The sequence below is a fragment of the Dendroctonus ponderosae genome, unplaced genomic scaffold (genome assembly GCF_020466585.1).
Source record: "Dendroctonus ponderosae isolate FM_Combo_2020 unplaced genomic scaffold, Dpon_F_20191213v2 Dpon_F_20191213_7, whole genome shotgun sequence".
NCBI classification, from domain to species: Eukaryota; Metazoa; Arthropoda; class Insecta; order Coleoptera; family Curculionidae; genus Dendroctonus; species Dendroctonus ponderosae.
The window spans coordinates 1,690,533-1,713,057 of NW_026018916.1; the positions used below are offsets into that span (position 1 = coordinate 1,690,533).

The 22,525-nt window shown below is 39.7% G+C and overlaps 3 protein-coding genes and 1 long non-coding RNA gene across 10 annotated transcripts in view; 2 read left to right on the forward strand and 2 right to left on the reverse strand.

The window, feature by feature from the left end:
- LOC109540183 (leucine-rich repeat flightless-interacting protein 2) overlaps nt 1-5,173 on the forward strand; it is a 12,266-nt gene extending 7,093 nt beyond the window's left edge. For 2 of the 5 annotated variants that reach the window (XM_019908422.2, XM_019908418.2), the window contains 6 exons: nt 1,300-1,557; nt 1,745-2,123; nt 2,177-2,332; nt 2,429-2,613; nt 3,089-4,862; nt 4,916-5,173. In XM_019908422.2, coding sequence (XP_019763981.1) covers nt 1,300-1,557; nt 1,745-2,123; nt 2,177-2,332; nt 2,429-2,613; nt 3,089-3,199 — 1,089 coding nt within the window. In that variant the 3' untranslated portion in view covers nt 3,200-4,862; nt 4,916-5,173. Of the gene's footprint in view, nt 1-291; nt 564-619; nt 885-924; nt 1,250-1,299; nt 1,558-1,744; nt 2,124-2,176; nt 2,333-2,428; nt 2,614-2,724; nt 2,812-3,088; nt 4,863-4,915 lie in introns of those variants that run through there. The other 3 variants (XM_019908420.2, XM_019908421.2, XM_048668669.1) reach the window with 3 other exon arrangements.
- On the reverse strand, nt 4,210-7,308 carry LOC109540184 (oxygen-dependent coproporphyrinogen-III oxidase). 2 transcript variants are annotated; one of them, XM_019908425.2, is made up of 6 exons: nt 7,075-7,308; nt 6,091-6,559; nt 5,731-6,037; nt 5,505-5,674; nt 5,168-5,318; nt 4,210-5,086 (listed from the first exon to the last, which is right to left on the reverse strand). In XM_019908425.2, exons 1-5 carry the CDS (start codon nt 7,146-7,148, stop codon nt 5,187-5,189), a joined length of 1,152 nt encoding a protein of 383 aa, XP_019763984.1. In that variant the 5' UTR covers nt 7,149-7,308; the 3' UTR covers nt 4,210-5,086; nt 5,168-5,186. The 2 variants fall into 2 exon arrangements, with proteins under 2 accessions (XP_019763984.1, XP_019763983.1); XM_019908424.2 differs by lacking the exon at nt 4,210-5,086 and having other exon boundaries at nt 5,105-5,318.
- A 70-nt stretch (nt 7,309-7,378) lies between these two features.
- The window catches only part of LOC109540182 (syntaxin-binding protein 5), a gene marked incomplete at its 3' end in the record, with an annotated part of 66,847 nt that continues 51,700 nt past the window's right edge, over nt 7,379-22,525 (forward strand). Inside the window, 1 exon segment of one of the 2 annotated variants that reach the window (XM_048668667.1) lies at nt 7,379-8,100. In XM_048668667.1, the coding sequence (XP_048524624.1) occupies nt 7,978-8,100 (123 nt within the window). 2 annotated transcript variants of the gene reach the window in all.
- Nucleotides 8,270-9,407, reverse strand: LOC109540186. The gene is made up of 3 exons (XR_007282024.1): nt 9,184-9,407; nt 8,794-8,958; nt 8,270-8,447 (listed from the first exon to the last, which is right to left on the reverse strand). It is a non-coding gene; the product is annotated as an uncharacterized LOC109540186 (long non-coding RNA).

Consider the following 22,525-nt stretch of genomic DNA (forward strand, 5'->3'; position numbering starts at 1 on the left):
AACGCTTAAAATGTGCCGAAAATGTCTATTATTTCGGATGTGAAACTTCCAGCATGTTTTTCAATGACTTCGATGCATTCCTCGCGCCCGTGAGCGGAAAATGAAGTAAAATTTAAGTTTTTGAAAAAAATTAATTTTACCGGGGCCCCCGGCTTCACGATGTCGGGGGCCTCGGTAACATCTATATTGCCGCTTTTTCTTTTTTTTTAATGCGGCCCTGCTTAATTTGTATAATCGCATAAACAACCACAAGCAGTAGCAATGTTAACCGAATAAACTGGTCATAAGCGATCAAATGCCCACAACCAGATAGGTATTTTTAGTTGTGAGACCACGTTCTCTGGTGATAAAGAAGCACATTTTTGTGGCGACCTTCAGACAGTCAGGAGCTGAACTTCCGGAATTTTAACAAATTTCATTTGTCGCGAAGACATGTGGGTTTGGTACTGTGTAGTGGATATTGTACCAACAGTTGATAGTTGGCTGCTAAATACTTGACCGTACTCTTAATCACAAACATCTCGGTTGAGATAAGAAGCCATAATCCGTTATCTTAATTGAAGGTGAACATACACTTCGATAAGGTTTTCCAGGCACTTTGTGTCATGGCAATTTTTAGTATTTTCTGATTTCGCATGGAATTGCCACACTAGGCGAAAGGTATGGCGAGCGAAGAAGCGGAATTGTCCAGCATCGGTGCGGCCGAACTGGTCAATAACAACAACGTGTTGAAAATGAACGGTGTTGCTGAAGGCGAAACGTCGGACCTCATAGATTTGCGGGACAAAGACACGCTTTTCAGTGGCGACTGGTTAAAAGACAATGAAAGTTTCGATGAAGACTGCGACGTTATTGAGAGCTTCATGAAATCCTCTAGTGATGAAGTAAGTGAAGAGGAATGAACTGTCCAGTGTGGTGAAAACCACTCATGATTTCACACGTTAACCTTTAGCTAATGTTTTACACTCGCCTGAATCATATGACTCAGGTTGATCGATGAGGCGGTTGTTTAATACAACCTACGATGAAAATATGCCAATGTGAATATTTTATTCATTGCCTGTGCAGGTTTAAACAGTCAACAGGTAAAATGGCAATTAAACGATTAGTTTACATGGCTTGAGTGACTAAACTAAAGATTTTAGCGCCTCAGTGCTGGTTTTTCAAACAGGATCAAGTTGCGTGTAATTATTGATCGCTTCCAAACCTGACAATATCGGTTAAAAACCCATCCATCCATGCAGTAGCGGTCAGCGTTATTATTCATACATTGATGGACTATTTATTTGAATTTTTCAGGCTGAAGCGAGACTATGGGCCAAGAGGCAAGCACGTGCGGAAGCTCGAGAAATTCGCATGCGGGAACTAGAACGCATGCAACGTGAACAGGAAGAAAACGCCGATAGACAATTTGATATGTTGGTGGCATCAACGGAGCCCGTTTGGGGCCCACGGGGGCGCGCCCCCCCTACCACGAGGCACCGACCGGCCAGCAGAAGAAATTCTGAAGACTCCTTGGAGGATGCAGGCGGCGGCGGAAGCCTAAGGGACATACGGGTGAGCACAAGCTGCACAATGACTAGTTTTTTCAAATTTATTTTTAATTAAAGATTGAATAACTTCAGACTGCATACTTGTCAACGATCCAACTAGTTTCAGGCTCATGTGAAACAGTTTGGTTATAATTGAATTGAACGAGTAAACCATGCAAAATAACGTGATATTAACTCAACTGAACTTGCAGGCAGAGCTCAAAGATGTCGAGGAGCGGTTTAGAAAGGCGATGATTGCGAACGCCCAATTGGATAACGACAAGGCTTCGCAAACCTACCAATTAGAGCTGCTTAAAGACCGGTTGGAAGAGCTGGAGGAAGATAATTTGCAGTTGAAGCGCGAGCATAGGGATAAATGCAGGGAGCACGATCAGCTGAAGAGGCTTTGCCAGCAGCTGAAGGACGAGCTGCGCCTGTTTAAAAACGAATTGGAAGAGCGGGATAGGTTAATAGAAGAGAAAGGACTAGTGATAGTCTTTGCGGAGCCGGAGGAAGAGGGACAGCCTCCGAAGAAAGCGCTGATTCAGGCCGAGAACGCCAGGCTCCTTGAAGGAGGGGACGGCAGTCTAGGTAATCAGGGCGGGTTTTTTAAACTTACTGGATCTAATTAGCTTTTCTGGCAGACGTGCGATTATCAAATTTCGCGAAAGAAAGGAGCGAGCTTCAGGATCAAATAAGTAGTTTAAAGTTAGAATTAGACGAGGAGAGGACTCGAAGACGGAAGTCCAGCGGACTGCCAAATGGCCCTCTGTCGGATTGCGACTCGGATGATCTGCAACGTAAGTAAATTTCTATCCAACCTTTTGAAGCGGCGTCATTAATGGACGTTTTCCACTGGTTGAAAAGTCAGTAAGTGAGTCATCGTTTATTTTCAGGGGAAGCAAGTAAGCAATTGGCTGATTACAAGTTTCGGGCGCAAAAATCAGAGCAAGACGTTGCGACATTGCAAGCGACCGTCGCCAGATTGGAGAGCCAAGTGATTCGGTACAAAACCGCCGCGGAAGTATCGGAGCAGTCTGAGGAAGCCCTGAAAGCCGAAAAGCGAAAGCTCCAAAGAGAGGTGAGTGCGCAACGCGTAAAATTCCCTTAGCTACCACCGACCTGCATCAGATTGAGGATGGATGGACGATCACTCGCCCGCTGACGAGCTGAATTTTTGTTTTATTTGCAGGATTCCGATAATTCTCTTAGTGACATTTCGTCCATAGATGTTTCGGAGTCAAATAGTTGTTAGAGCTTTTTTGGCACAAACGCACTGGTAATGTTACTAACACGCCGCTTGAGCTGTTAACTTCGTGTTTGTCCCTTCGAGTATATTCTGGTCGGCTTTGTGAAGTTGTTTTCGTTGCTTGAATTCTGCATAATCACACTATCTATTTGGAAATTTTATACACATTTCTCTGTTTTGTTCCCACCATCAAAGTTCACTGGTGGCTCTCACTGATACTTTCACCCTATCAAACTCTTGAATGTTGCTTTATTTTCCAGTGTGTGTGTTTTTAATAAGTTTTTGAAATAATGCTGGTGATTTTTAGGCTAGAGAGGCTCAGAACCGGGCGGATGAGTTGGAAACCTCCAACACCCACCTCCTCAAACGATTAGACAAGCTTAAAAACGCGAAATCAGCGCTATTGAAAGAACTCTGATAAGGCCATTTTACACTTTTATATTTAGTGATTGATTTGTATTCTGGTGAGTGGCGGAAATCTGTTTCACAGTAGATGCGCAACGTAAGAGCGATTGCCGCACATTTTTTAGGCAAATGTCCCAACAGTAGTGCTTTTTTACGCTGTCCGTTATTCACGTTACCTATTAGCCATATTAACACCGATTTTTTTACTGTTTATGAATATTGTTTTTAACAGATTTTTTAACTAAAAGAATAATTCGCCTACTAACAAAAAAAGTCGTTTGTTTTTAGTTCAGACATTGTCTACTTTCAGACAAATCAGCCAATCTGCATATGCGGAAAGTGCCAATTCTTTGCTAATAACAACCAATGTGCGCATAGTTATTTACTTGAAAAATTTGTATTTATTTATTTAAATGTAGGACCTAATTTTTATTCCATTTTGTAAATACGTGTACACAATTAATAGGTTTCTAGTATTGTTGAAGGGCTGCCCCTGAGAAATGCAATGAAATGAGTTCCATTTTATGCATATTGCAACACTAAAAATGACTTGCTTACACAACCAACGGCAATGGTAGAGAAAATTGGCTCAATAGAACATGTGATTGTAGAATCAGGTATCCACAAATCGGCTCAATAGTGCCGCTCCAGCACGTCGGGCTTTTATTGTGTAACTTGCGGCTTTTTGAGCTAGTTTTTATATTTACATGTGTACTACGGTTCTCAAAATTGTGCCAGGAAATAATAGTCATATTTGTAATATAACAATTCCGCTGTAAAAGTATGTTAGAAACAATGCGTTTATAAGTTTTAAATTGGTGATGAAATCGGCGTTTGGCCACTATTACTTAATTAATTAAGTCGCTCCTACTGATCACAACTGAAGACACACAAGCGTGATTTGTTGTCAATTTAAAACCTGGTTACTAATGATTTTGTAAATAACATAAAATATGTGATTTTTCTGTATACTACTACTCAATCTTGTTTTTGGTAAAAGGTACTTGAAAAATAAAATAAATATTTACTAAGCTGGAGTTTTCTTCAAACCAAACATAAACAAAACCATTCTAATTATCTGTTGTGGCCTTTGCATATCGATATTTGCCAGCACTTTAGCATTCATATGACGACTTTCGAAATTATTTCCGCTTCTTCAGCCTATCAAGGCTGCAGCACAATGGCTTTTTACATGATTTACATTGGCGATTCATGTGAATCATCTTTGTAGGGGATTTGCACGATGCCTAGAAAATATTGAATCGAAATCTCTCAGTCGATTTAAATAAATGTTTGTTTTTGTGAAATTATCTACGTAAATGTTTCATTGGCATACAAAACACGTCCTCAATTTCGACCTTCACATTGCCTTAACCCTAAGAATTTAAAAGAGATAACCGAAAACCGAATACAACAACAAAATCCCTATTTATCTTTGTGCAACTGTATAAAACTGGTGAGCGCGATGGCAGAGGGGCACTTCGCAAGGAGACCTCCTTGATGAGTGTAGTCCTTTGCCCGATTAAAATTCTTAAAATGAAGCTAATCACCAGTGCAGTTTTAGTGGTAGTGCTGATTGTTTGTGTGGCGGATATTCAGGCCGTTGCCAGTCCATTTTGGGATAAACTATTCGGCGGAAATGACTATACTTACGGAAATGGATACAGCAGACCCCGGTAAGCGAGCGCAACTGTTCACGCTTGCAGCAGTTTAATTTTCGATTCTATAGATCGTATGGCCGAAACTACAACTCTGGGGATGGAGGCGATCGCTACAAAGCCATCTGCAGGGTGCACGCAATCGACTCTTTCTCATTTCCAGGGCAAATATCTAGGCCAGTATGCCCTTAACATTTTAATTGTTAATGTCGCGTGTTTGTAAAACTATGGGACTGATAGACCTAGAAAAAATTAATTGAATATTTATAATTAGTTTATTACTGAAAATGGCGCCTTCTGTTTAAATTATATTTTATAAATACCATAAACTTCGGGATCTGTTCAATTTTGACCCTGTTGCAGCTCCTCCGGCTTACTGCCCGATACATCCACCCAATCCTTTGGATTTCTTAGCACTTCCAGTAGAGTTTCTTCCGGTGAATCCTTAGCTGATCGTTGCATGTATTCCCATTTCTAAAAATGCAAATTTGTTTTTGAGGATAAATTTCTTATGTAAACAGAGTTTTTGTGTGCAGTTGCGAGTTCATAATGGAGCAAACTAGTCCATCTATAATTTGCAATTAGCGCGCACATGTTGGCTTTCTTAGACTTTGGGAACTTTAATAAGGAAGTTGCTGAATTTATTGGCCAACTACTTACCGCGTATAATGGCAAGGACATGAGAATACTCTCATACCGAGCTCCTGGAGTGTAGAGGCCAAACTTGGTGCCTCTGTCGTAAATCAGGTTGAATTCTACATATCTGCCTCGTCTTAGTAGCTGCCACTCCCTTTCCACTTTAGTGTAGCTGGCAAGCTTGTGCCTTTTAACTATTAAAGAAACCAGCCATTATTCCCCTGCCTTTAACTGAGAAGACGATTTTTACCCAGTGGAATATACGAAGGAATAACTGCGTTGGCGCACTCAGAGACAAACTGGAAACAGTCTTCACTATTCGGAGTGTCCAGGTCGTCGAAAAAAATGCCTCCAATCCCCCGTCGCTCTCCTCTATGCACAATATGGAAATAGTCATCGCACCACTTTTTAAACTTGGGGTAGTAGCTTTTGTCATGTTTGTCGCAGGCCTCCTTTAAGGTGGAATGGAAATGGATGCAATCCGCGCTGTTTAAGTAGTAGGGAGTGAGGTCGGTGCCGCCTCCAAACCACCAATGCCTCTCCTCCTCACTCTGCACCTAAAGCCGAAAATCATAAACGTTTTAAAACACCTTGCAAAAGCGCGGCTCACCTCAAAATACCTATAATTGAAATGGACAGTGGGAATCATGGGGTTTACTGGGTGGATCACCGCGCTGAGTCCAGCCGCAAAAAACGGCAACTTTCCCTCCTTCAGCTTTTTGCCTCTTGATCGCATCTGGGCAGCGGCAGCCGGCGGCAACTCTCCATAAACCACCGAAACATTGACTCCGGCCTTTTCGAAAACACTGCCGTTTTGCAGGACGCAAGTCACTCCTCCGCCGCCTTCCTGTCGCTCCCATCTGTCCACTTTGAATTTGACCGCGTCCTCTTTTTCCAGCGCTTTGCAAAAATCACTCTGCACCTTCATAATCATCAGCTCCATTCGCGTTTTCATATCGTCAGGATTGCGGCTCAATTTGTCCAGGGGGGTTATCGGGAGGGCCATAAACGCTTTGGTTTCGATCGGATTCTTTGCTGAGAATAGTGTGAGGCTTGCGGTGAATGCTGCTCCATATTTCCTGCAAGGGCAAAAAACGGGTACAGAAAAGTGTCCAGACAAAGCTTTTTGATAAATACTAATGGTTCTTATCAACGGTTGATTCTACCGAGATGAATAAGGACATTTTTTAAACTTTTAAACTATAAGAAGCAGATTTCAGAGAAGCAAGTTCTCAATAGCTTTCTGCTTGCTACTGATAAGTTTGTGAACAAAATCACGCCACTCGAATATAATTTGGTGCCGTGCTACTCGATTCTAAAATAAGGCAGGTTTGATCAGATTAATAAGAGCAAATCATGGCACTTTCAAGTCATTTTACGTGGCTTCACGCATTTATTGCAGTGAAATAAAGGACAATTTACTTAACTGAGCAAAGTAAAATAAGTAGTTTTTCCATGTAAAAGTGGGGCTCGGTACAAGGGCCCCTGAAAGTCCGCTGTAGACAAATTGCTCTAGAAACCTGCACAGGAGCTAAACCCTTACAGCCCCTTGAAAATTGCGCAATCTAAGACATCGCAGGAAATGTGCACTTACCCTAATTTACCGATCTCCCTCTTCTTTTGGCAATAGATCAACGCGAGGCCCCGCAGGAAAACATTCGCCACCATTTCAGCCGCCTTATCAATGTATTATGGAAATTTTTAAAATAAAAACTTGTTTTCTTGGTGACACTAGTCTAGGTTATGTTAGCAGGGAAAGTGCCAATCTAGCAGGAAAATGTCCACGAATCAGCTGTTGGGGATAATTTATAATGTTGTCATGGTGGCCGTCATTCCCCAGAACGCTAGCCGCGCTGCTTCAACCAACTGGGCTAGAAAGAGATAGGAATGAAAACATAGGAGAAGTGTTGAATGCGCCAAAAGAGCAACATGTGTGTTTTTTAGCTGTATATCGATCTGACGTTTATTTTTTGCTCAAGCTGTGAGACGTATTTTCGCAAGTTTCCTTAGTGTTCGCGGTTGTTTTTGGGAAAATTCGCGCTGTTAGTGTGGGATTTTCCGGTTAAAATAGTGTTTCTCGCCAGGCCATACTTTGCGTCGTCTCCTAAGGGTTTTAGCGCAGAATTACAGTCGTGTGGTTCAAGCTCCGACGCGAACACCCGCGTTTACAGTCCAAAAGTGCCGACGGCATACGACACAGTCCGACCGGGGGCACGTCGTGGCTAGTTTCACTGGCGTATTCTGCTGAATCCCGGATTTTCTAATTTTCCAGAGGGATACTGTACATCGGAAAATTATCCGGGACAGAACGAGACGCGTTTCCAGCTAGTGCTCGCTATCACTGATTTTCCACTGCTAAGACAATGCTGTAAACAGATAGAAGAAATCGTTCGCGAACGCGCGTCTTATTTAAATTTGTCAATTTCCCAACAAACTAATGTCAGATGGGCCATAGTGAGCTTAGATAACTCTCGATTCAACCCGAAAAAACAGAGCAATGAGAAAAATTACGTTCAAAGGAGTTTTCGATAATTTTCGAAATTCCGTCGCTCAGCCGCCATCCAGGGCCGACCAGGAAGTTCAGGAGACTCTGCGGCCCGAGAACTTCCAAGTCAAAAGGGTGAGTTTTTGCCCCAATTTTTTATCCCAACATTTATCGTTAGCGTTCCTGGTTTATCAATACTGGTATCAAGTTTAGCGGGTTTGGGACGGTGAACAGAAACTCTTTATTTTCTTGAAAAAGCCTACGTTTTGACTATATGAGGAAGGCTAAATATATAGTCGAGGCGTAGGCTTTGCAATGTTTAATGAACCGAATTTATATTTCATATACAATCCAAGACTCACCCTGAATAGTTTTACGCCAGTCTAGGAGTAGGTATATACAGGATGGGTAGAAAATGTGGTTGATTTTGGGTTTTTGTTTACACCCTGTATATGTTTTTTGGATCCATGGCTGTCTGCACTCTGTAAATGAAAAGGTTTTGGCAGCTAAGAATTTTTTTCCAAAATGGGCGTCCTCCCAGGATTTTTTTGGGACGCACTGTATTTGCCCTAAGAACTCGATCATTGTTGGAATTCTTGCAAATTTGCACAATAAAACCGGGTGACTTGCGGTTTAATCGGGAAAATAAACAAAAAGGTTTGTTTATAAACATATGTCCGAAATACAGGGTGTTGAAATTGAACCGTCGTGTGTTTTTTCGCTCCAAATTTTGCAGTTTTTCTGATAGTCACCGCTAATTTGTAGCGTGCGTGGGTTATGCTCTAGGGAATACGCCCTTCAATGTTTCAAAGAATTTGAAAAACTTACAGGGTGGTAATTTTTTAGTCCCTTTTACCACCTGGAACTTTTTTGTGGAGCGCCACTGAGTTCCAACAAGTTTTGCTAAAGTTGTTTGTCCAGTTGCGACACTTTTCAGTCTCTAGTATTTGTTTTGCATCCGGCATCGTTTTCGAGTTATTTGCAAAAGAGTTGCTGCAAGCAAATATTAGAATTGCACCAGAAAATAGTAGAATAAGTGTCACATCATTAGTGTCTTCGGTTTGGCAATTTTCAAGAAACATTGGTTAGAAACTGTTCAGCTTTTAAAAACAGTTAAAACTCATCAGTTTCTAACTATGTAGTTACTTGAAAAATCCCACTCCGAAGAGACTGGACCTTTGCTGTTCAATAACCACTATAAATAACTTTATCTAATACCTGTTTTAGTGATTAAATCGCAGAATACCGACGCTGGTCAGTGAAAACACAACTTAATCGAACTAACATTAGCCGGAGCGTCTTTTTTTCACTTTATTAAGGATTATGTTATCAAGCGGGTTTATTTGTAAATTAATCTGTTGCTAAGTTTAACTAATCAAGCGGTGTACAGTGTGAGGTCACGGCACGGTTTGCATTCGGACTAATGACGCTTCATTATTAATTAACAGTGAATCACTTTAGAGATAAAATTCATGTTTACTGGTATTTAATCTAGTCGAGTTTTAAGTATGGCGGCGGTACACCGTTTAGTGATGTCGGTTTGAGGATTCCGTGAGGAAATCTGTCATTTTGAGTGAGTGATGTGAGGTGAAGATGGGGAATAACTTCAAGAAACGACAACAGCCTACCAGGAGGCTTTCACCTGTTAGCAAAAAACTCTATTTTCAATCGGTAAAGTCTACTCAATAATTCATTGCCATGAGTTTTACCTGATAATTCGCACAAGGCTGCGATTTTGAACCTCAAGTGAAGTCAAAAGACCGAAAAAACTTTAACAATTCATTTTATTTAAAGATTCGTTTGAAGCTTTAAAAGCGCAATAATAAACAGCGAATAACTATGCAGATGTTTTATGATAAAACATTGTTTTCGAGCAGGGTTTAGATCCGCTTTTGGCTGCTTGGAAAACTTTTTACGATCAGATATCGACATTCGTTCGAAGATTCTGAAACCGCATTTTTAGTTCACCCTGTTGTATTTTTTGCGTTAAGCGAAAACGCCACACGAACTCATTTGGTAGTTGGATTAGCAACTTTGAGCTGAAAGTTTTGAACAGCCGATGGGCATTTGCTCGATTGGATGGGCAAAGGGTTGGACTGAAAATGGGATTCGTAGGGACAGGAACGGGACGATTAGCATATAATTAAAAGGACGTCGTCGTCGTCGTGGCGTCGCGTGAACCCCATCAACACGCCGTGACGCCGACTGGATAGTAATGGCGTAGCTGGAAGAAAAATCGACCATCTAATTTAACTAGATTGTTTCACTTTGGCATTATGCCTTGACCGGAAGAAAATCAAAATTGAGCTAATTTATCAGCCTAGTTGTCCACAAAAAACAGCTTTGGTTGAACTTGTCGTGTAACAAGCACCGATGAAAGAGATTGTAAATGAGATCTGTTGGGTTCAGAAGCGTTCCCGATTTTTCCACGCCCCAAATGAATTTCCCACAAAGGTGGAATATATGCAGGGCCATCCAGAATACATTTTTCATTTGGTTTTCCGACAGTGTCGGACTTTAAGGGATTTATTGTGTTTTTCTTAATGGATTTGGTAAATATTTTCGGGTTCGTTCAGTTTTAGGCAGCATTGCCGAGGATTACGGCAATACAGACGGAAATCATTATTGTTTGCACTTCAATCGAGATAATAACGATGAATTATAATGAACAAACTACTTTCGGAACCCGCATACTTTTTGCCTTTCCTAATTATCGACAGTAATAAAGCAGATATTGGAATTATTCTAGCGGTTTATCGGTAGCTTCATGGCGTGAGATAATACATTTTTGCACTTTGGACCTTGTTCGTTTCGGGTGTGAACGAACCTGTCAGTAATCATCAATTCGATAGTTTCTACGGGATTTTAGCGGGAAAGCCAAATAAAGTTGACTAGTTTTGGTATCTAAGTCTGTTTTCTGGTGGGCACTGTTATTCAAAAAAAAAGTCCAAACATAGTCTTGCTCAAAACCCATATATATTTAGCCGTGAAGGTGTCAAGTTGGAACGTAGTTACACGCGGGCCATCTTGGCGCGCCATTGTCGCCTACAGGTGCGAGAGAGACTACCGATGACAACTACGTTCCAGAATGGATTGATTGGCTGCATTCGACTCGCAGTTTTATATAAAGTTTTTGAAAAATATACTGAAACTTTATAACTATAATAAACTGTAATGAAATAAGCACTTCATTGAACCAAATTCATTAAGTATACAAGTAAGGCCCAAACATTTGGGAAGGAAGTATAAATGAATTTGTGCAAAAGAAAAACTGGCGAAAAAGTCGACTGCAATTGACCTAATAATACGCAAATAAATACGTAAATTAACAGTGGTAAAAAAAGCATCTGTGAAAGAGCAGAGAAAGATAACTGTGTGAGTCAAGTAGTAAATAAGTTCGTTTCTAAAGTGAGCCAAAGCTACTGTACAAGAAAAGAGAACGTGTTAAAGAAAACGCAGGAGGAGAATTAAATTGAAAGTGGACCTATCTCTATTTAGACGGAGTTTTACTCAAATAGAGGCATCGTCTGATTTTTCGCAATCGTTTATTTTGAAACTTGCCAAGCAAATCTCCAAAATTCGTACACATCCACAAAGAAAAATTCATAGCTCCCCAAAAAATTAGAGTAGCAACCTCAAATTTGTACACAGTGTAAACACTGAAGACAGCAATATTTAGACGGAATTTCACTCAAATTGGGGCTTCGGCTGATTTTTCGCAATCGTTTATTTTGAAACTTGCAAAGCGGATCTTCAAAATTCGTACACATCCACAAAGAAAAATTCATCACTCCCCAACCAATTGGAGTAGCCAATCCAAAGGAGACAAAACATCAACAGTCAATACTCATTGAAACAAGGAAAATAGTACACCGTAAAATCGGTGATATAAATATATATATATAGTGATATAAAAAAATTTTTTTGGACGTGAAAGACTGAAGAAGAGTGGATGAGCGGAAGAAATATGTGCCAGTTGAAGAACCGCATTTGTTTATTATTCCATTCATCATTCTTTTATTTGCCACACAATCCACTTAAGGATCTTCAAGAAATTGTTTTATACGTGCGTCCCTTGGCGATTTTTTAATTGAGTATTCAGTTTGCGCATATTCTCCAATATTCAGACAGCTTTTGCCCCATCCCTCAAAACTGCTTCATCAAATCCCATTAGAATTATCCTGGTTTTCCCATTTCGGAAAATTTCCAAGCACCCACTTTTATTGGCATTGTTTACGTGAATTTTCCGACCTGGAAAATTCTAAACTTGAAATCGCCCATTCGGAGCGGCTTCTTTGCCTGCTGTAGGGAGGGTCTGAAGCGATATGGGCTAGTCTGGACTTACTGACCTACTTTCTTACCGATTTTCAGTGCCTTCATGCAGATCCTTATCTGTGGTGGATACACACAGTGGTGGCGGAGTTGATAATCCACTTATTCAACATTACAGTGTTTAGATAGTCGATCTGGAGTATGATTGGCGTGTTTTCCTCAGTGTCTATTTGCTTCTGCATCTACTTTGATCAATAGTCTTAGCTATGAAGAGAAGCCTTTGCTTTGTTTCTTGTTTCACAAAGTTCGATTGTTTATGTAAAATTTGCCCTGGATTCTTTTTCCATCACCGAGTAAAACAGCATTTTTCAGTTTTGTAACCCTTGTGAGATAATGGAAGTTTGAACAAATGAGAAACAGTCATTTTCAGTCGGATTCCACGCAGATGGCTGGTTTGTTTGCATAAAAGTTCCGACTTCACAATACCACAAATCAACTGGTTCTAATTGTATTTTTTCCATTATCAGAAATTAATATGGCGGTAGATACTGTCGAGGTCGCCCACTCGGGAAACTGAAATAAAGCGCAGGAAAAATGGAATGGGAAATATGGAGGGCACCCACGGAGGATTTATGCAAATGACCCTGCAATTTATACGCTGGGTTAATGGGATCTAAAAGGGGGGCAAATTGCAAACTATGGGTGGCGATTATTTAACGGGGAATCGGCTGTTATACATGGGGGACATTTTCATGTAAATATGCGGCGTGTAAACGTTTCAACGTTCAAAGAAATGAAATGAGCGAAGTTTGTGAAACGGGGAGCCAACTTTATAAAATGACAACCAGAACTCGGCCTAAAACAAAGTTTAAAATACATCGGAAGGAAGCTGAAGTGAACAACTCGAGAATGTAAATCGTGTTTCGGCTTAATCTAAAGTTGGGGCCTCCGGAGCCTTCGCAAAAAGTATCCGAATATATTTAATATACAATTTTCGATTCGGTAATTGCGGTTGAATTTCGCGTTTGATCGTTTAGGGACTTTTGAGTTCAAAGCCTGTCTTCACTTTAAGCGTTGCAAAGAGTTCGATTTGTTCAATCGAAGAAAAAATGTACAATTCTCCAGTTGGACTGTAGATTAATTTAGCGATCTTTAAACTGATTTTATACCAGCACACAAAACAGATTGGACTGAACTGAAATCTGAAAAAAACAGGAGTAGAGTAAAAACCTGTCCGATTTTATTGCGTAGAATTAATGTTCTGAATTCCACGAGGTTTTGTCTTTCGAACGTGTGATATACTGCGGGGCAGTAAAACTTTCAAAACTGTTTCATTCTCAGGAGAAAAACCGAGATAACAAATCATTGGTCGATTTTAGTATCGAGGGAAATAACATGCAAAACAATGCGAATTTTCCGGCTGTATAGCGGCGAATAGTGGACAGGAAAACTGCCATCCACAGGGGGCAAACACTAATAGGCAATAGCGGGAATGTTAGATGAACAATAACTGAATCAAACTAAAAAAATCAGTTTGTTGCCTCAAGTCGGTTGGTGAGCAAAGAAAGGTTTTACCTGGCTGAACAAAAGAAACACGCCTGCAAAGCAGGAATAAATGAAACAAGACTCTTCAAATATGTATCCACGAATAGAGCGCCGCGACGCAAAAGCCGCTTTGAAATTCGTCTTTTTGATCCGTACCCGACATACCCCAAATTCTTTGTGCGGAGGCTCGATGCCGTAGTTTTTTTTGTTTTTGCCTCTTGATGGTTTTTCCGTAAATAAGGGTCTGCATTAGGGAAGCCTTTGGCGTGAATAATATACCGTGAATTCCTGCCAAAGCAATGGCGTGTTAAGGAATTGTTTTCAATTTGTGCCTGCCGATTTGCAAGCATCAAATTTCGTTGAAATTATGCAATAATTGGTGTTTTTTGGAATTTGAAGCGGACGTTTCGCTAGCACGCATGGTTTAAGTCTTCAGAGATTTGTTCGCTTTCGCTTCCGAACCTCTAAAGATAACTAGAGGGCTTAACCCATTCCCTCATTTATACCGGATGTTAGTTGATTTTGCGTTTATTCCTTCGTGTGATTATTCGAATTTTTCAAACTGCCTCGTTTTCAAATGTACTATAAAGATTTTAGAACTTTTTGAAAGTTGCATTATTTTGAGCGGTGAAGGTGTCAAGTTGGAACGTAGCAACACCCGGGCCGTCTTGCATCTCCCTTAGACACCTATGGGCGCAAGTGAGACAACCGATGCCAGCTAAGTTCCTGCATGGCACAATCATACTTATTCTTCGAGTCGGGCGACGACCTAAAAACCTCTGAAAATTCTCCAGAAAAGTGCCAAGTTGAAAGTGAAATCCTTAACCAGTTCACAATCCAAAGTGTCTAAACTGTTGGATCCTATTGATTCAGCAAGTTACAGGCCCTTGACCCATTTTTCTGGACACGATCTAAATATAACTCATTCATTATTGAGGAGTGAGTTGTGGGGCGTAAATAGTTAAAGCTGGAAATCATTCGCATCGCTGATGTAAAAAATGCAGGTCTTACGTGGAATTTTCCGATCCTAAACTATAATTTCGCTATCAATAACTAATCGTCAGCCCTCGGATTAGCCGATGTGAGATAAGAGTGAACATTGGGGTTGAAAAACCATTTTCCCCTCACGAGCTACAAGTGCAAAGCGAAATCCCTTGCAGACAGTACAGATCCAGACAATCTCCGGGCAATGTTAGGGCGCTAGGCAAATAAGCACATTTTATCGATACTTATCGCGTTGTTATCAGTTTATCATTATTATTTGCTCCCCGAGTTTTTTGCAAATAAATCAATAATCCCTTTTCTCGGTCACGTGAAGGCCGCCAACAAAGAGGGTTACGTCTGAAAACTGGATCGGGATCAGGCTATATACATGGCAGAATAAATTGGACAGTTCAGGGTTGGAAGGGTTTTCACACTTGAAAAAAAATTCTGTTCAATTCGGTATAAACAAATAATCAGCCCTTATTAAGCAACTTTAAGGAAAATGATTATAGAACGTTCTTTACCCCTATGAGACCCACATGGAATGCTTGATACATTAAGCCTATTTTTCGCGGAAGCTTGGGGACTTTGTCATGGAAATGCGATATTTCCCAATTAATGGAGGTTGAAATAGTCTCGAGTTATTTTACTCTCCATTAGCAAAGCACCAAAAGACGTAAACAGAGACAGCATAATCGTCCCAGACTATTAAAGCAGCTTTTTGGGTCAATCAATAAGATTAAGTCTGTGACGAAGAAGATAAAAAACATTTAGAGGGCTCATTGAGCCTTTGGGAATTTTTAAAGGATTAGCAATATTTAAAATGAACAAACAATGAAAAGCCCAAGTTGAATGAAGGCAAATTTAACTCTCATTTTAAGGGTTCAAGATGATTATTCTGACATGACTAATTTTCGTCGTAAAGTTCGACTGTTCGGCTCACCGCAATTTTAGGTAACAAGTTCTCCAACAACTTCTTTAACTTTTGACAGGGGCACGGGAGGGATTCGTGGAAACTCAATTAATTAAATATCAACTTGTACGGGAATTGTGTTTTCCAAACTTACTAACTTTTAATTAAGGAAACATGCTTCAGTAGTGCGGGTAAATTATTAACAAACCCTACATGATATTGATCGAATTGCTATTAACAGAAGAAACTTTGAAGTTGTTTTGAAAATTAAATAATAATTGAGAAATGAAAGTTTCCACTTGCTCACACGGAATAAACTTGCTTCATTATGTAAAGGTGAGTTTTTCCGTTTTTAATCCGATGACCACGACGTATTTGCCGAAACTGGACTATTAATTCCGCTTTATTATTCACTGGTTTCAGTGCCGAGAGCGACACCGTTTTTCCATTAATCATCGGACTTGCAAATGGTCGCTTATTTCAACATGGCGTTTTACCAGCCTTGATTCTGTTCAAATTTCCAGAAAATCGATTTTTTTTCTCCCATCTACCCGATTAGATGCGTGCACTGCTCATTAGAAGAGCCGAAAGCCAAATGTCCATTACCCTGATCAAACTGGTGTGCAAAGTCAGAATAAATTTCTGCGCTGAATGAAGGCATTATAAATGTGCCAAGCTAATAGAAACAACCAGCAGGAAATTGATTGAAAGCTGGATAATTCGTTATTTAAACGCTAATTAACTAACGGCTTTCGTGTTTTATCAGCCAGTCGAAGCAAACTGCCCCAGAAATTCCATTAGAATCTGCACTTGGCCACATGGAAAGCAACTTCAACGTTTTTGTTTCGGAAATTGCCATACAGTTATAGCATTTTTGTAATCTCGGGGCAGAAAAAGTGGCCTTTTAAGAAAATAATATAAACTAAAAAGTGGCAGTTTTAAGCAAAAGAAAATTACTTTAATAGAAAACTTGTATTGAAGCTCCGGCGATACAACAAAACCCGAAACATTTCGGTTCCCAAGGAGCCACTGACAAAATTCAACATTTCTCAAGTGTGTTCGTTTTTTTGTTGGAGTGGGAAATAAAAAAATGCGGGATTTTAGTTGACCAGTTTTAGCAACAATTTTTTTCCTTTGCGTTTGACTTCTATGTGAAACCATCCACAGTAATTCAAAAGTAGCAGCGTGAGTACAAATTTGTCTCCCTCAAAACTGAATTTATTTTGAGTCGAATAGGTAGCAAGTTGGAACGTAGCAACCCACAGGCTGTCTTCCATCTCTCATGCGCTGCTCTGGGTGCGAGTGAGACAACCGATGCTAGATCTCCGATGCTACGCTCCAGAATGGAAAAATCAGTTTTGTTTAAATATGCGAAACTTAGTGCCATAATGCAAAAAATCTAAATAAAATGCATTAAAAGAAGAGAAAACCCATTTTTGCGCACTTTTAAAGTTTGATGTTGATCAACAAAAGGGGAGTAAAACAATCAATGCCATTAAATAAGGAACGAATACAGTTATCGCTTAAAGTTTCCAGAAAACCAATAAAAAGTCGTTGTTGGCGAAGTTGGGCGAGTTATGTGACAAGTGGATGAAGGAAACAATAAAACCGAAGGTACGAAGGGAATTTGTTCGTGCCTTTGTGATAAATTGTGTCAAAAACTTTCGGATATGTGGATGGTGAAACGACGTGCTCTTAGCATATGATTGAAAGTTTCATATTTGGCAATTTTTTTGTCCCTTTCAATCGCATCGTCTAGGCGATTGTGAAGAGAATTTCAATTGATGGCGAGCCTTGCGGATGAGAGTGAAACGTCCATTTCAAAGCGGCGATATTGACAATTAATTGAGAATAAAACATGAGGTTCGAGGGAAAATCGCAATCGGCACCGAGGAAATAAAATTGTCACTTTGCCAGCGCCGAAAGTAAAGTGAAATTCGGGAAATAAATTCAGAGATCGGAGTAAATTCTGTTACAATTCTAGTCTAAGTTGAACAGTTTATTTGACAATTTTTAATTTTTTTTGGGAAATGGGTAAAAAATTGTTTTCTCGCGTGGTTGATTTTGTTGTATTTCGTCTGTAAACCTGCTTATTTCTTGTTCTCATGCCCAGTTTTGCTGCCAGAACGTGAAGAATTGTCGGGCACTCAACGTAAATATCAGTTTTCTCATAATGGTACATTTGAGATGTATTTTAAAGACAAATTCTAAGCACATCGATTCAGTTGCCTGTCCGGCAATGTCCGAACGAGTTTCCATTATCAATGCAAGCGCCATTTAGGACGTGAGTTTTCTATTTCAATCCCTTTTCAGTTATTTATTGAAAGTTCCTTTTGGCTTCAATTTATCGGTTCAGTTCCTTTGAAATATCGCTGCGCAACTGAATTTTAAGGCTGCTTGCTAAGGTTTTTTCTTAGTTGTTCAACAAACTTCTTTTATTATTGTTTAATGCATCGCATATTCTGCCCCGGCTGTATTCTTCGCCGAACCGGCCGCGCTTATTAAGAATATAATTTCAGTTATGAATTTCTGAAAGTTTCCGTTCGAAAGCGCGGCAATGGGTTTTAAACTTAGTTTTAGTTGGGTTTGAATGAAGATTTTAGTAATATTAAAACTCGCGAAGGTTCACCCGGTGGGCGGTTTTGTATAAGCACCCCAGAAGCTCCGAAACTTCGCGCAGAAAGCCGGAGATTGAAAGACATTTTTATGAGTTTTCCTTGAACACGCATTCCAGTTTTCTTTGAAGTTCAAATTAGCTGCGAGCGTGAAATGGCTGTGTCAAATATGTGTTTGAAATCAGATGAGCTGTGAATAATTTCACCAGTTTTCCTGCAAATGCGCTTTCTGAACTGTAGGATTTCTGGCTCAATTCATAATGGAATACTGATTTGCAATTAATTCTGCGATACGGTTTGAAGCATTTGCATACGAGACGTTGCCACAAATATTAGATGGCGATTAAGGGAAACTGCGCCAGATTTATGGCGTTTGGTGGGGTCTGATTTAAAAATTTATGCTTCCAAGAAACTGGATTATATCCATCATTAATGTAATTTTATGTGGATGATAGTGGCCGTTAGGCTAATGAAGCGTACTTCAACTGGTTACATTTTTACGTTATTAGTCCATAAATGCCATTATATCTCAGCATACGTCGCATATTGGGCGCCAATATGGAAGATTTACGAGTTTATGGACTTTATTGATTTAACTGGAGGAAATGTGGTGTTTTTGCAGCCTCGGATAGGGCTCCGATGTTTGCCAGATGGATTTCATTAGTGTTGGAAGGTTGTTTCTCTATAGATTGCACGTCGAGTGGAAATATGGACTTTCTTAGGAAAAATACAGTTGAAATTTCAGTTTCATACAGTTTCACATCCCAGTGGCTTTCATCATCCAATCATCCAATTTTGCTAAAGTTGAATGTGGGGAGAGTTTACAATTTAATAAAGGTAATAGCTTGCAGGGTAAGCCACGTGATACTCTAATTTGGAAAGGCGTTTTATTGACTTTCCTGGCATGAAGCTGAATCCAGGTGGATAAAGGCGCTACAGAAGCGAGAGTTTGAAAAATATTGTAATTAGTCACATACATTCCTGCAAAACACATCAGTTCGTTGCTTTCCACTTACTCACTTTAATGCAGTCACATTCCTCTAAAACAAACTTCTCGTGGCATTTGATTTATTTACAGACAGCAATGCCTTTTATCGAATTGGAGATTTTTCCTTTTAATTTGTCGCTGAAAAGTTCAGTTAGTCTTTGATGGCGGACAAAAGTATTGAATGAAGCGTGAAATCTCTTTATTTTGCCATTTCGGCTTCAATTTCCATTTGAAATGGATGCGAATGACTCCGAAGACGGGCTTTCGTCATTTGTTACGGGCGGCATTTTATCGTCTTTATATGTATTTTTCAAACTTTTGTGATAATCATTTAGACCTGGTTTTTCAGTAAGTGAACATCACTCTCCATATGCCAGCTGTGTAAGTTTTAGCCAATTTTGATTTTTTGAATTTTGCACAGGCATTTCAATTTATTATTGAAATAATGTTTTTCAATGCGTCGCGTTATCGCTGGACCATGAAAAACCCACATGGAAAACCATTAAATGAAATATGGATGCATCCAGAATTAATCTGCATTTAGCTGCGTCAACAGTTGGGAAGCTAAACGAAATACACTGATTTTTATTGTTTAAATCGCGTTCAGGCAGGAATTTTGCATTTAGCCGGGTTTTGCAGAAAAATAGTAAAAGAAACAATGTAAATTCCAGTTTTGGGCTTCGGCAGCACATGTTTTTACAAACGAAACGCGTTAAAAACATTTTTCAGAAACTACAGTTTCTGCTTTATTGACTGAAATTTTCATTGGCTCACATTTTAAAACGGCAAAGTTTAGACAGTCGCAGAAAATCAACGGATTACTTGAATTGTCTATAACTTGCCACATTTATTGACGGACGTTTCTTCTATCTGGGCGCAAAATTTCAAACTTGGATCAGTTTTATTTTGTGAGTTGCAAATTTTTGGAGATCGGCCTTAAAATCGCGTCCACTTTTAAAAGGTGGAGTTTAGAAAATAACGGAAAATCAACGGACTGTTGTGATAATTCAAAATTTTTCGTCACTAGTAGTCAAAGCATCGCCTATTTTGGCCTAAAATTTCAAATTTGAGTCTTCAGTTTCTAGAGTTGTGAATTTTTGGAAACCAACCTGCACATTTGAGCACATTTTCGTAGGCAAATGTGTTTGTGTTCCCATGTGAACCTCGGTTGACTTTTTCACATTTATTAGCTAGTTTTTCTACTGTGTTCTATCAAATTTGCAGAATTGAAAGCGCTGTCTGAAATCATTAAAACTTCCACCACTAGTCACCAAGGAGTTTTTTTGTTTGCTCAAAATTTCAAACTGGGGTTTTGTAGGGTTTGCGAGCAGCAACTTTTTTAGTCCGGCTTTTAAATCGCATCAAAATCCGGAAAATTAATGGTTGGATATCGACATTGATTCATGCTATCCGCACTTATCGACTGCATCTACTCGTACTCTTCCAATAATGGGGATTTTGATAGAAATCCCTCAGCAGTTTTTTAGTCAACAAAGCGATGGATGCGAAAAGCAAATTCGTTGAATGTGTTTTCGATAAATCAGTGGAGGCAGTTCGATAAAGTTGACATCCTGAATTCTTTAGAACAGTTTAGAAAGTAGAGTTGGAGCAAATGCTCAAAGTTAAATTGCATTTCTTCGCGTTAGGATAGTTTTGAGCCGTTGAAGTCGAATAGATAAAACACTGTTTGGGCTTTGGATTAAATTGCTGAAAATTGCCAGCCGTTGGAAAGGCCAAGTTTCCTGCAATTTTCAAGTTTTTCCTTGTTGTCAGTGCAAAGCATTACTTAAGGCACTCTCCTGAATTATTTGCCAGACGCGAAACTATCCAGCCCCATTTTTTAAGCAAATCCAGTTTCTGCTCCAACAATGGGATTAGCGAAATGGTCCCTCGGGATACTTAGTTAAATCCGGCTGAATTTTTTCTAGCGCAGTGAATTTGTCCCGTTCCGTCCGGTAATCAACGAAAAGCTCATTTTTCCCCGTTACTCTTGCCAATGGAAATGCAAATTCCGGAATGTCGTGTCAGTTTGAGACTTATTTAGTTCTTCTATTATTTGTTACATGGAAATAATGACACAGTGTTGGTGTCGTGCATGGCAACTCTATAAGCGGATTTTGCCACGCAATCCGACCGCATTCAGCCAATTCACGACTCTTATTTGATGTTTTAAAGTAAATTTCTCTTTTAAGGGGCATTTTCGTTCCTTAAAGACAACAGTTTCATTAAATTAGCTTTAGAAACTCATTGGCAAAGCGCCCATTTCGATGGAGTCGGATGCCAACTCTTTGTCCGCAAAAGATTTTGCAGTTTTCTGAAGGTTTGGTTTCTTTATTAAGCAAATATGGCTCATTTTTATGATCATTTTCATAGGGCTGTGATTTCGTCAGGCTAGAGCTGTTTAAAGCCCCATTTTTTCAGAAGTTTCGAATATTTTTCTGGAGCATTTGCTTGGAAATGCGGCGAAAAACCGTCTGGCACCATGCCAAGCCACTATTTGACCCAAATTCCTGGATAATGTAACCATGACATTTTAGGCGAGAAGAACAGTAAGAAGTTAAACAGCTTTTTTCAGTTCTGGAAGGTTACAAAATTCGTCACCTGCATCTGTTTGTTAGTTTAAAAGTTAGTTAATCCCTTCTCTAGTTTCCAGACGGTTTTGTCAGCATTGCTGTTTGAATATTTTTGGTTTATAAATTTCGTTGTTTTCATCAAATAAATCATCAGTTATTCATTGGTTTTAAAGCTGCAAAAGCTGGGCAATTTCCTACGTTTGCATATTGAATGGTGGCTTTCGAGAAGCCGTGTTTTGCAGTATTAATATTAAGTCTGTGTATGGAAATTGCTTCATTTCCGAATCTTGAAACTGTCTTTTGTTTCTAACACTTAGAACAATGGTGGACAAACTGGACATTCGCGCGTTGTGTGTTTTATCACAAAGTATGGTCGCATTTTTGGGCTTTTAGGTGTTAAAAAGGATTTTTTGCGCGTTGATTTGAGGAATTTCCACGAAGCCTAAATTTCAGGTCAAAGCGCTTAGCGCGGATTAAAAGTCAATTCAATGTTGAGCTTTAAAGCTCAGACGAAATCGTAATTTGTTCTCCTGTTTCTTAGAGGAAATGTAGCAATAGAAAGCTGCAGAGTAACTAAATTGGCTAAGAAAGCTGTCACGGCATTTCGTTTCTTTGGGTGTTTTGCTTTTGTTCAGTTGCTAAATTCTGTCATGTCTAGTGGTCGAGACAC

Coding starts and splice junctions, on each gene's coding strand:
- LOC109540184 (XM_019908425.2), bottom strand. CDS start 7,148: ATGGTGGCGAATGTTTTCCTGCGGGGCCTCGCGTTGATCTATTGCCAA. Junction 6,560..7,074: donor AGGGAGATCGGTAAATTAGG/GTAAGTGCACAT, acceptor TTGCCCTTGCAG/GAAATATGGAGCAGCATTCA. Junction 5,319..5,504: donor TGTCCTTGCCATTATACGCG/GTAAGTAGTTGG, acceptor TTGCATTTTTAG/AAATGGGAATACATGCAACG.